At 36.8% G+C, this 13854-nt stretch overlaps 1 protein-coding gene across 4 annotated transcripts in view; it reads right to left on the bottom strand.

The window, feature by feature from the left end:
- The window catches only part of LOC126419820 (small G protein signaling modulator 1-like), a 275459-nt gene that overhangs the window by 164811 nt on the left and 96794 nt on the right, over positions 1–13854 (bottom strand). For 2 of the 4 annotated variants that reach the window (XM_050087048.1, XM_050087049.1), the window contains exon 10: positions 2485–2565. The exons of the other annotated variants lie outside the window; for them this stretch is intronic. In XM_050087048.1, the coding sequence (XP_049943005.1) occupies positions 2485–2565 (81 nt within the window). The remainder of the gene's footprint in view (positions 1–2484; positions 2566–13854) is intronic. 4 annotated transcript variants of the gene reach the window in all.

The following is a 13854-nucleotide window of genomic DNA, read 5'->3' as shown; positions in this document are numbered from 1 at the left end:
GCATGCCCACTATACGCCCTCGCTCAAAGTCCGTCAACTGCACATACGGTTCACGTCCACGCTGTCGCGGCATGCTACCAGTGTTAAAGACTGCGGTGGAGCTCCGTATGCCACGGCAAACTGGCTGACACTGACGGTGGCGGTGCACAAATGCTGCGCAGCTAGCGCCATTCGACGGCCAACACCGCGGTTCCTGGTGTGTCCGCTGTGCCGTGCGTGTGATCATTGCTTGTACAGCCCTCTCGCAGTGTCTGGAGCAAGTATGGTGGGTCTGACACACCGGTGTCAATGTGTTCTTTTTTCCATTTCCAGGAGTGTATTATGTTTTCAATTACAGGAATAATAATGTAAGCACTGTTTGGTTGAGAGATACAAACCCAGACCTTCCTGAAAAACCCCTATTACAACATCCTACAAGATAATGTGGTAATTAGCATGTAGTAGCAAGTAGCAATGATACTGGCAGAACTGTAACTGTGAGGGCAGGTCTTAGGTTGTGCATGATTCCTGCACTGGTAAGAGAATGCTTGTAAATGGCAAGTTTCCGGGTTGAGGTACATGTCTCAAAAATAATTTCAACCTGCTAAGCAATCTCAAAACAGCACATCCTCCATTGCAAAGATAAAACTTCTTTATTAAATTCATACGTGGATAACAGACCTAACACCCTCTTTTTATCTTCTTATCATATGCAATTTCATTTCTCTCTCTCTCTCTCTCTCTCTCTCTCTCTCTCTCTAAATTTGCATAGTTTCACATTGCATTCAGTGCCACCTACATCCAGATTATTTTCCTGAGTATATCAACAGCCATTCTTGTGGCAACAACATGCCCTCCCCTACCTGCACTCCGTCTGCCCTGTAAATTTGGGCACTGATGAAGCTAAAGAGATTTTTCTTTTTATTGGAAAAGTTAACATGACACATTGAGGGAGATACGTTTTCTAAAAAAATGCCTTTGTCTTTTCATGTACACACTTTCCCTTATATCCAAGCCAATTTACATTGCTTATACTTTCACACCAAGGAAAGTCTCATGTAAGGACCAGTAATTTATAGCATAATGTTACCATAAAAACCATTTATGTCCAGAGGTTATAACATCAGACACAACATCAAACAATGTCATTGAAATTGGACACTTTTCAACAAGGCAGCTACTTATCTTCTCACAACAGTCCCAACTCAAGATGTTAAGCTACTGTCTTGTTTAAATATTTTGAAGTTTTTGTAAAAGCACCTGATGTTATGCCTGACATTACATATAATGCTGCAAGATTGAAAGTGGTTCCTTTACATCTTTAAACTCCAATTTAATTAATTATAAACACCACCAATAATTCTATGAATAAAAAATGACGATATTAGAGTGACTCAGTAACTTATTTTATAACACCAAAATGAAAACAAAGAAGCAAAACCAAATAGCAAAAAAACTGCAATCTAGAATATTTAAAATCATAAATAGTTCTGATGTTCATTGTACTTATAAATCATTAAACATAATTGGTAACTTACTTTGAAAAACAGATGAACAACAGGTAACAAAATCTTCCACTGTGTCAAACTGAAGAAAACCAACAGTCAAAAGAGTCTTTAAGTCTATGACAGACAGAAAGACTTCCAGGTACATGTCGACAGGTGCTTGTGCAAATCAGACTCCGAGTGCCAAGACAGTGCTAAACTGCAGCACAAAACAGAGTCTTATAATATCGAGTGTATAAACGTAGAGATTTTTAGTTCTTCACGTGCAAGAACATGCGACTGAAGAAAGAAACCACCACCAACAGTAAGCATTCCAGAATGGTTAGTAAAGTCAGGTAAAATACATTGACAAACTAATGCAAATTCCATCACCTTACACAGTAAAAAAAAATGCTGTTATAGATATTAATCATGTAATAGCAGCATGGAAGTTATAAAGTTTGTTAGAAAGTAATGCAGTCTTTGAGAAATGACAGTGAAAGTCAATAGCACCAATGAGGGTTTGGTTCACACAGCCTCTAATTTTAGCAATTTTTGTAAAGCATGAATTTAGAGATAACAACCACCCAGTAGAAATAATTCTACTATAATTGGAAATAATTTATTAAATGAATCAGAAGACTAACTGCCTCTGCCAGAAACACACCAGATGCAAACTAAACAATGTTTGTTACAGATAGGACAGAAAGAAGACTTCATATCATGCCACATATAAACAGAACAAATGTAAGGACATTCACACTATGAACACGTAAATGCGTGGAACAAGTATGACTTTTCAAATGTGGAGAAACCCTGCAGTACTACTGTACAAAACACACCCAACATGAAGAATTGGCACTGTTACATTACACCTATCCCTCAAAATTTACGAGTTAATTTTAAGATGCTACAGCACGCTGCGACACAGACATGATAAAAGGAACACACTTTACTCAAAATGTGCACTCAGGTTAAAGACAAAGCAAACATCATAAGTGTCAAATGCAGCCAAACTTACTACAAATGTGATATTGTTGATGTTCGACGAAAACTAGTTTGTCTTCGAGATGACTCTGTTGATACAGGCAGACTGCCACGTCTGTCAAAATAGAAGCCATGAATATGGTTACCCAGAATTAGTTGCAACAGAAGTAGTAAGTGGTAAATATCATAAAGGTACACCAGAAATAAGAAGAGAGTAATGAACAAATTTCTATTTGATCCATAGATACAGCATCAGGAAGACTAATAATTCTTTAGCTTAAACTATTTCTACATGAATCCATTATGGAGAAGATTATGACATCTGTTCATCTCCACTCTAGCAGAGCAAGGGTTGTCTTCTTTGTACGTATTCTTTCCATCACCTTTGAAGGATATGTATTCTAACTGAACATGAATTCCTCTGCAATGCAACTCTTATTTATGCCTGAGAAACAAAATGAACATGCCACTAAAGCAAATAAACCATAAATTATTGTCTGGATGAAAAAGAAAAATGGAAGTAAAAATAAATCCAAACAAAGCACAAAGTAAACTATAACATTAAACTTTTTTGCATGTGAATGATATCAGCAGTTGACTACCAGTTACAAATATTTTAACATATGGATCACTCTGGAATTAACAACTTTAATTTACAAGTATTGAACTATTACTAGGTGAGTCAAAACTAGAAAATAATATTGCTCTGTTAATACTAAATATAAAATTACAACACAAGATATATTAACAATTAATGTATTCACAAACTCTGAAGTTTCACTATCACTACAATGATTCACAACAGATGTGTTGCTATATTTGAAATGGAAAGTAATAGCAATGCATCTCCCTAATTCCACATGCAGAAATATCATTGGACAACAACACTCTAATCAGTCTTCAGAAACTCCAACATGTATTCTGGTTATTACTCACCAGCTTATTTTGCACAGAACCCTAACACTCACAAGGAGCAATCATTAAAGTGTCCTCCAAAGCCTCTTGTTATACTACTGTGGGTGTAATTGGGCAATAGTGCTCCAATTTTCTTTGACTTGCCTTTTACAATTTTCATAATTTCACATCTATTAAATTTAATCTACAATCAGAGACATGACTTGAAACATTATTAGTAAACCATACAAATTTGTGCCATGCGCCCCAACAAACTGACACCTGTTAGTAAATTGTGTGTATTTAGTGAGCAAAATATGTTACACACCACACTCACCCCACTATACTTTCACAATGTAAGATAAAAATTGCTGACAGAGGTCAGAAATCAAATTAGCACTTGCACCAATCTACAGTTTACATGAAAAATTTGTTTCAACACTTTATCCATTTTCACATTTTTGGCTACCACTGTGACGAAGCAAGCTGGGATATTTTTTACTTCCCCTCTCGTTTTGCCATCTTCCTCCTTAAAATTTATTTTTTACTGTCTGACTAATTACCATTAACATACATGAGTATAATCTGCATTTTCATAAAAGAGAAAGGTTGGCCCTCAGTTTTAAACAATACAGCACCAGATCTAATTTTATGCTTAGTTTTGTGTATGTCATCAATTTCCTAATTTGTTTTGACTATTTTGACTTACAAACAAATATAAATTCTGTACGAATTGTAAACATTTGGAGGAACACCTAATAGTATTCTTAAAGGATCTATTTGGCTCTATTCGAAAATGTGTTAGCAAAGCCAGCCCTTAATTAATTCCAAAATAATTTCCAGTTTTGTCAAAAGTATTGTTTGCATAGCAATATTGGTTAATTTCATGATTTAAACAAATAATTCGACTTAATTATTGTAGTAGAAGAAACTGTTAAAAAGAAGGAAGTTTTTGATGTAGTCAGTTAATTGACTGAGCTAAGTTTTAATTGTAATTTATGTAAATTAAACATCAAACAATGGGTAGTTTCAGTGCCTATTATTGTGAGGGTATATAAGGGCCTCATTTTTGGTCCTGAGACAGTCAGTCCACAGCCGAGTTTCAGACGCGGAACCCATATTGGTTACATCAACTTAACTGTGAAATAAGTGTTACACCAATAGGCCATGTGTTAAAGCAATGACAATATCTGTTCAATTTATTTGAAAGACTGCAAAATGTGTGGTTCGGTTTTTACTGCTCATAGATGTTCAACAGTAAACTATTGTAGCAGTATGTAGATGTTTGCCTGCAACCTATTAATGAGGCTTATCGAAAGTTAAACGATAGTTAACTGGCCATATTAAACGTGTATATTGGGTGGATGTGAACAGTGAAAGCAAAGAACCAGCCAGTATAGCAACACAGTATGTCGACACCGAGGACAATCAATTAGGAAATAAAGCAAGCGAACATCACACCACCACTGTCAGAATCTATGATAACATAAAAGAGAATTAGAAAGTGGAATAGGTACTTAATCACAGAATGATGCCCACAGGCATGAAAGGGTATACGGTCTAAAATTAATACAATAGATACAGAGTTTCATATTAAAGATACAAGGTGGTTATAAGTAAACTTTCACTACTGGAGCCAAACAGACAGAAAACTACTGTATGGGTAACCAAATTTATAGTATTTATGTTGCTAGTAGTGTTAAGAGTCATGACTTGCCATTAGGCACTGGTACAGGTACAGTGATGTGGGGTTGAAACACAAGCATCAGTGAGCATTACAGTTGCAGACAGTCAACACAGGTCTGAACAACGTAAGTGGGACTTTACTTATAAAGTTGTTTTATCAAAACAACAGCAACAGTACTACTGCTTTTTGTGAATATTAACACATTAAAGGAACACAGAGTGGTCCTATTTCCACACAAAGGTAGAAGAATGTTTTGGAACATAAACTTGGTATACAATTCATAAATGTTACCCTCTCATATGTATATTAAAATGTGTTTCTTTCAATGGTTTATTCATTATTTCTCTACCAAATGTCCTTACAAATGTTTCCACAAGGTTTCATTGTCGTACAATCACACTTTTTCCATATGGGCCCTCTCAAGTAGTGGAAGTTAATTTATTACCGCCCTGCCATTATTGCACTATATTATAACTTGATATCACAAAATAAACATCCTTAATGTGCACTGTGAGGTGACCAAAACACTTTACATCCAGACAGCGCAGCATGTAAAATAACCTACCTCCTTAAAAACCAAAATTAAATTAAATATAATGAAATAGAATTATTCATGTATAACCATAAGCAAATGTCTTTCTTTTTACATATATTCTTCTGCTCATAAGAATGATTACAGTCTACGTAATTACAAGGAAAATTAACCACAAAGAAACATGCATAAAGTAGATGAACATACAGAAAGGTGCAAAGCCAGGAACATAAAGTCAATCCTCATTGTTTAAATACGAAACTAAGAAAACAACTTTAAATATGTATATAAATGCATCATAAACTAAGCAATAAGAAGTATAAATACACAACCATTATTTATCAGTGCAACAAAAGGAACCCATTCAATATAATGTCAATACACTGAAATCATTTACTTTCAACAAAATGAAGTACATCAATAAATAAAAGTTTATAATGAAAGCTGCCAGTTAATCATTCAGCACATTTTACAAACAACCATTATTAATTATTTTCATGCACAGGATTAGTCAAGGATACAGGAAGAACATTAAAAAATATTTGAGTAGTTTTTTTCAAAAAATACTTTTTTTTGTAACTGTGCAAATCTGCACCATATGTATGTGGTTACAAGTACCAATACCCATATAGAGATTCCCTAAATCAAATAAAGCAAAGCAATCAACAATGTTAAACCTTAACTAACAGCAGACAAAATCCAATTCAGACTCTTCTTTGCCGATGTGCAAAGCAGCACAATGAAGAGTTAAGTTAGCAGTGTCATCTAGCAAAAGTGGTGACACCAAGAACATAGCCAACAGTCCATGTAAAGTATACAGCAGGCAATGTGCCACGCCTGAAGAGAGAACACCAGTTCCAGCCTGCGGGTACCATTTCAAAAACACATTAACAATTCATACTAAAGTTACATTGTTCATTCAGCAGTCATTGTGACTACTTCACTCAGTATGAAAAAAATTTCAGTTCTTCCAACATCTGTGCACATTATGCAAATTTCCAAGATTTTCTTGTTTGGAACTCAACCAATGTTTTGCATTATTAAGATTATTCTTATAATGGTTGAACATGGTCTTCTTCAATCTAGTTGCAAAGTTTGCACCATTACTGAGAAAGCAACTGTAACAACCAGATATCAGTCAAATATTAACTGCTTTCTCCCCCAGAAATTTGACAGTCACAGGACTCCTTATGAGAGAGAAGTCTTGAAAATTTTTACCTGTCTGCAAAACGTAATAGTTCTGCAATTCTTAGCAGACATTTTCTTAAACTACTGATTCTGTTAACTTACTTGTCTCCTTTTCCGCAATATACAGACAAGATTCTGGGTGTTCTATTAGCATGGCATCAAACATTAATTCTGACCTCTTGACCTACAAAACATTCACACCAAAGAGAGTTATTTCTTTGTTAGCTGGTAGTCTACATACCTTTCTCTCTGGTTTTATTTCTATTCTAATTTTACAATACAATTTACTAACACCTTGTTCTTTATAGTGTTACACTTCAGCAGTACGCATAAGTATGTTTAGATTATGTTACCTTCCACTTTGAATTTCTTATGGTTAGGTAATGGAAGTTCATACACTTCCCTCTTGCCATCTATACAGCACATTTAATTTTCGAGTGCATGATGTCAAGTCTTTCACCAAACCATTTAATCTTGTTGAGGTTTTCACACTTCCACACAAAATTATGATATCACCATACCTACGCTGCTGCGCATTAAAACTGCAACACCATGAAGGCAGCATGCAACAAATTTCAAATTGGCATAACATAGTGTACTACATGCTCAGATTATCGAACAATCGCACTTATTTCACATGCTAGCAAAGTTATGTTGAAAATCTTACAAAATAGACTTCGCCAATATCTAGATCGAGAGCTGCCAGAAGAACAAGCTGGATTTAGGAAAGGAAGAGGAACTAGAGATCAAATTGCTAACATTCGGTGGATTATGGAAAAAGCGAGAGAATTCCAGAAAGATGTGTACCTCTGCTTTATTGACTACGCCAAAGCCTTTGACTGCGTCGATCACAACAAATTATGGAACGTACTGAAAAACATGGGTGTACCAGATCACCTCATTCATCTGATACGGAGTTTATACCTTGACCAAGAAGCCACGGTGAGAACTATGTATGGAACAACGAAATGGATAAAGATTCAGAAAGGGGTCCGGCAAGGCTGCATACTGTCACCGTACTTATTCAATCTGTATGCAGAACATGTCATGAGGAATGCAAGGCTAGATGAAGGAGAAACAGGAATTAAAATAGCTGGAATAAATGTAAACAACCTCAGGTACGCGGATGATACGATCCTATTGGCAGAAAGTGAAGAAGATTTGAGAACACTCTTACTGAAGGTGAAGGACGAAAGTGAAAAGGCTGGTCTTATGCTGAATGTGAAGAAAACGAAAATTATGGCAACTACACCTACCAATTCGTGGGATATAGCAGGAGAAACCATGGAAGTAGTGACCACATTCAGTTATCTCGGTTCCCAGATCTCTGCTGACGGTGACTGCAGCCATGAAATCCGGAGACGCCTGTTGCTCGGTAGACAGGCGATGTCAAACCTTGACAAGGTTATAAGGTCCAGAGATATAACACTAGCAACAAAGATCCGGATTGTGAGGGCTATGGTCTTTCCAGTTGTGATGTATGGATGTGAGACCTGGACCATTAGAAAGGCTGAACGGCGAAGAATTGACTCCTTCGAATTGTGGTGTTGGAGGAAACTTCTTAGAGTTCCATGGAGTGCAAAGAGAACCAACAGATCAATTTTGGAGCAAATTAAACCAGATTTCTCCCTGGAAGGTCTAATCTTAAAACAAAAGCTGACCTACTTTGGACACACAATGCGAAGGCATGCCTCGCTGGAAAAAACATTAATGCTGGGGAAGATTGAAGGAACTAGAAGAAGAGGACGTCAGAGGATGAGATGGATCGATGGCATCACAGAAGCAATGTGTTCCAACCTGGAAGGTCTACGGGAGAAAGTGCAAGACAGGAAAAAGTGGCGTGATTTGGTTCATGGGGTCACGAAGAGTCGGAACCGACTAAACGAATAGAGAGAGAGAGTGTACTACATGCTTGGATGTGTAAATTACCATTTCAGTGAAAAAGTACAAAGTAGGAAGGATAAACACTGCCTACATTTTGTATATACAAGGAATGTTTACACAGCAGATTTCTTGTTCATAAATCACATTAGAATGTTGGTTCTTGTGAGAAGATCTTGTTCTGCCTCATGTATGAAGCCGAAACATATACCACGATGTGTCTGAATTCCACAGCGGGATGATAGTCTCCCATTAGAATGTAATTTTTATCATTCAGTAATATTCCTGTTTTTCCTGGTCAGGAAGCCATGATTGTCATGCAATCACAGAACCTGTGCGTAATGGAGGGCCATGCTCAACAACATACAGCATGTCAGAGGACACATATGTAGTCCCTTGCCCATGCAGGATTACACAGCCACATCTCAGACACTGAGTCAGAAAACGGGCTTGTTTGCAACAAGACAGACAATTAAACTTGCAGAGTGATGGCATCTGGAGCACTACACACTGTCAGCACAGTGACTATTGTCATGGTGGCAGATAAGTGCACTGACAGCAGTACACCTAATGACAACACTGAACACAGGAGTGGCTCCAGGTCATCTTTTCAGAGGGTCCCAGTTCAGCGTACATCATCACAATGGGAGTACCTGTGAACGGTGGTTCCAAGGAGGAGAAACATTGTCAGATTGCATTTCTCACTGTCATATAAACCCAGCAACTATTGTGATGTATGGTGTGTTATTGGGTACACAACAAGATCATGTGGTTTGCAAAGCTGGTAATCTGGACAGCAGCCATTACATTTCTGACTTGATGAAGATGGTGACTCTGCCTTTTTTTTAGGTCTCCATGACCTCCTCTTTCAACAAGATAATGCAAGACAGTATGTTGCCTGTGGTGCCCTGAATTATTGCTACACAGACGGTGTTTAACTGTACTCTGGTCAGCATGTTCTCCAGATTTCTTACCCATTGAAAACACCTGGTCATGAGTTGGTGAGAGACTGGCATGCCACCACTCACCAGCTGCTACTCTGGATGAACTTTGGCAGCATGTTGAAGCAACATTGAATGATGTACCCATAACTGTCATCCAAGTTCAATTAAACTCAATGCCCAGCCAGGTTAAAACTACTGCTGTCACTAGAAGTGGCAGTTCCGTGTACTAAATTTCCCCACCTTGTACCTCAGCAGCCAAAAAGTCGAGACTGCTTAAATAACAAATAAAGAAACAGTAATGCTTTAGGTGTTCTACATAGTCTCCCCTCATCGAGTACAATGGGCAGAATGTTCATGCAACCATGTGAAACTGTCAGAAAATTCCTCTTTTGGAGTGTTGTTCAACTCACATGTCACATTGGCCTCAATGTAAGTTATTTTGTCAAAGTGTTGACGCTTCATGTGCATTCATGTACTTTGTCATTTTGCAATAGGTTTTTAGTGATAAAACTAAGTCTCATCACCAGTGATTATTTTTCCCAGTGCAAAATTGTCTGCATTTTGCATTTCAATGACATCATAGCATGCATCTAATAGAGATCAAAAACAGAGTGGGTTAATGTTGAGGGCTGCATACATTAAAAATCAATATACTGCTGTTATGCCAGTGCTATGCTAAAATTCCTTCCTTCCCACTGCAGTTCTGTGCGTATGATGAGTCTGAGAGTAGTGGCATTGTGGTTGCTTCCTACTCATCGACACGTTCTCTCTTACTAAAGTGTGCAGAAGTGTAAAGCCACAACATAACACAAAAGTTGAGTGCACAATTTTGCTAATGTAAAGTAGTGTGAAGGGTGAAAATGACCGACTTTGGGATCACATGGCCTCTAACAAAGCTATGTTTTGTGAAGCTGTGGAGGGCGTATGATGAAAATTAAGTGGTGCAGTGTATACAACTGCAAATGCGTCCCATAAGAAGAAGAAAAATTTTATCCAATGCAAACAAAGTGGTTGTGTCCTTGTTTATTCCAACTTCACCATGAGAAAACACATGTCTCCTCCATCAAATAAAACTAGCCACAAATCTACATCACACTTATGTACCTGCAACCAAAAAGTACATTAGCTGTGTATTCTTTTGGTCACGGCACCTTGCATTTTCAGGCCAATAGCAAGTTGTGTAGTTTATCATTCATTTGTGTAACTATTTAAAAGACTGCTGTAAATTTATTTTAAGAACTGATAACCACTCATCTCCATGTCATGTTTTCTTGCACTGTCATCTCATACATCATTACTTGCTGATCTTGTCTGTATATCAACGTGATTTTTAGACATTCTCTGAATATAGATTAGATATTAAAATAAATCTATAGCAGTCAAACAAACACACACACACACACACACACACACACACACACACACACACACACACACACACACACACACACACAAACATTAATCACTGTTAACTGATCAGTCACTGTATTGGTAATAATTGTGATGCCTAACAGTTGTGCATGTAGCAGCAATGTAGTGAGCTGTCAGTTATGACTGCAAACTCCTGAGAACTCACTCTCTTTTCTACACTGAGACAGTTCATTTGTACCCAACAATAGATTAAAGTGACATGTTTTTGGTTAAAAGGGTCACAGTGCAGATTTGCGAGTTGAGTCTGCGAGCAGACTGAGACAGCAAGTTCGGAGATGACGTTACAGGACCTGCTGGCGAGTTTAATGTGAGTATACTAAACTCATTTCTGATCTCTAGTGTCCACATATAATAATATCAGGAATCAAGGTGTGTGGGGAAAACTACGTGAATGCTTTTCTCTTCTTCAAACTATTCTGGAGAATGAATACTTTATTTAGAGATGTTGCTTAGTTATGATTTGTAACAACAACCACTGCAGCTGCATGCCCCCTACTTAACACTGCCCACTCACAATGGACTGGTCGAAAGAACATCTGTTGTTCAGTTCAAGCTGCCACCATAGTTACTGCACTGATGTCACTTACATGTGACGAATAAAATCATATACCCCGTAGCTAGAATCATGTTGGACACACAGGCAGAAATTTTGCACACAGATTCAGAACCACAATGAGTGCACTCTCAGGGATCGCCATAATAATGAAAAAGATGAGTCGAGCCCTATTCTGGAAAAATTTTAAAATTCTGGATAATGTGCCCAAACATCATCTTGAGAGGAATGGAAACTTTTTGCACAAGACTGGGGCAGTCACAAAGTCTTTTGAACAGTAATTGTGTTAGGAACTAGTATATGGACTTTTTCTTGTTTGTTGTTGGAAGTAATAGAGGCTGCATATCAAGCTGGTGCTGACTTTTTCCCAGTGGCAGTATTCCACCTACTGTCCACTATGTAAATGGCTTTCTGGATTGTTTACTATATTCTTTGTATTGCCTCTTTCCCTAGATGGTGTGAACAACTGGAAATGGTATTTTGTCACAAACTAGTGTTTATTGATAAATTATATTTTGTCAATGTTTATGATTTTAATGTATTGATACTACAATAAATGGTTTCCTTTCATTGTACAAACATGTATTGAGATTGATAGCAATGACAAATTTATGTACATATTCAAAATTATGTATTTCAGGATTATTACTTATGATTTTATCTCGCAGGTATACTAGTTTTTGAACTGCTTACCTACTATGTCTATTTATGTTTTTATTGCACTGTGAATGATTTTCATTTTAATAATCTAGATCTTTTTTGCAGTTATAACCAGAAAAATGTATACAATGTACAGAACCGAAAAAGTTTAATGAACTTTTGTAATGCACATTTATGCTTAGTTTGGATCCTTACATTAAATTTCATTTTGCTTTTTAAGAGAAACATCGTAGTACATACAGGACACTTTTAGTGCCATGAATGTTCACATGTTAATTTTCTTTTTGTTATCAAGAATCCTGACAAAGACAATACCCAAAATGAGTAAAATTATATAAGGTGGCTAAAGAAATTTGCTATCGAAACCAGAAATTGATACAAACCCACCAGAATTCTTTTAACAACAATTAATTTCAAATAAAAGGAGCACTGACCACAGACCATGTTCGGGGATGAAGACTTTACTACCTGAATTCACAGATGATTGGAATGCTGAAGTTCATACAACTCATCTGAATTTTTCTTAACTAAGCTTTTTCTCTAAGGTCAGTACCACATTTCTCAATTGAGCTGGTATTCATCGAAGACTATCTTAGCGCTTCTGCTTACTTGCAACCTAGCCAATAACTATGATGGGTATGTTCTAAACTGTACTGTCACTTTTGCATCAAACATGAAAACAAGGCTTTACAAATGCAAAACCTCCATCAGTACATCAACAACCTCACATGCACTTTCTAGCATTGCAGTCTTTGCAACTTTATGAATTATTTGTGCTCTCATACAGCACACACATTACTCTAATCCTTAATAACATGGTTGGAGCTTTCCATGCTATGCAGAGTTTTCACAGCCTGGAATCTGTCAACCATCTTGTGAAGCTCAAATCTTACAATTTACGGAAATCATGTTCATGAATGCCTCCAAGTCTTTTTTCCCCCCTACTATATGTTTTACTTATTATTTTAAAAGTCACTGTATCTGTACAGTAAATATTCAACAGGTTGGCAATTGTTATTACTACCTTTCCCTTTCATGGGAATTCTGGTCCTTGACTGAACCTATCTACAGCCATTAAGCATACTGTACTTACCAGGCACATTAAATTGGTATTATGGCAGCTGCAAAAAGTTTTGAAACTGGTACGTATACAGGTGAATACAGGCTGCACCAATTCACATACATTTGTGTGTTTGCTGACAAACTTTTACTGGTACATGCATAATTGGTTTTTAATGTAATATACTGTAACTAGGAGTTTATGGAGGGGACACCACACCTAATGGAGCATGCATTTATGTGGGGATAAAATGTTCGTTCTGTTTTCTAATGCAAGCATGTTTCAGAGATAGGAAGTTGCAGTTTTGATTAGTTCATTAAGTTGATAAACAATTGTTCAAAATTCTTTTCTCGGACATGTTAAGGAATAGCTTAGCTTTTAAAAGGTTTTATATCTGGGCTATTTCAACTGAGCCTTGAACCAGCAGATATTAACTGGCTGAACAATTGTTCATATTTAATATTTTTTTAATTAACTAAAGAACTGCTTGAAATGGTCATGTGTTGTCTATTCTAACTCAGCCACAAAGCAGAGTATATTAAATCACTAACAATTTTCCTATTCAAAGTCATTT

The sequence above is a fragment of the Schistocerca serialis genome, chromosome 9 (assembly GCF_023864345.2).
Source record: "Schistocerca serialis cubense isolate TAMUIC-IGC-003099 chromosome 9, iqSchSeri2.2, whole genome shotgun sequence".
Taxonomy (NCBI): Eukaryota; Metazoa; Arthropoda; class Insecta; order Orthoptera; family Acrididae; genus Schistocerca; species Schistocerca serialis.
The sequence above is the reverse complement of the archived record's forward strand: the minus strand, read 5'-3'. Positions and strand labels throughout refer to the sequence as shown.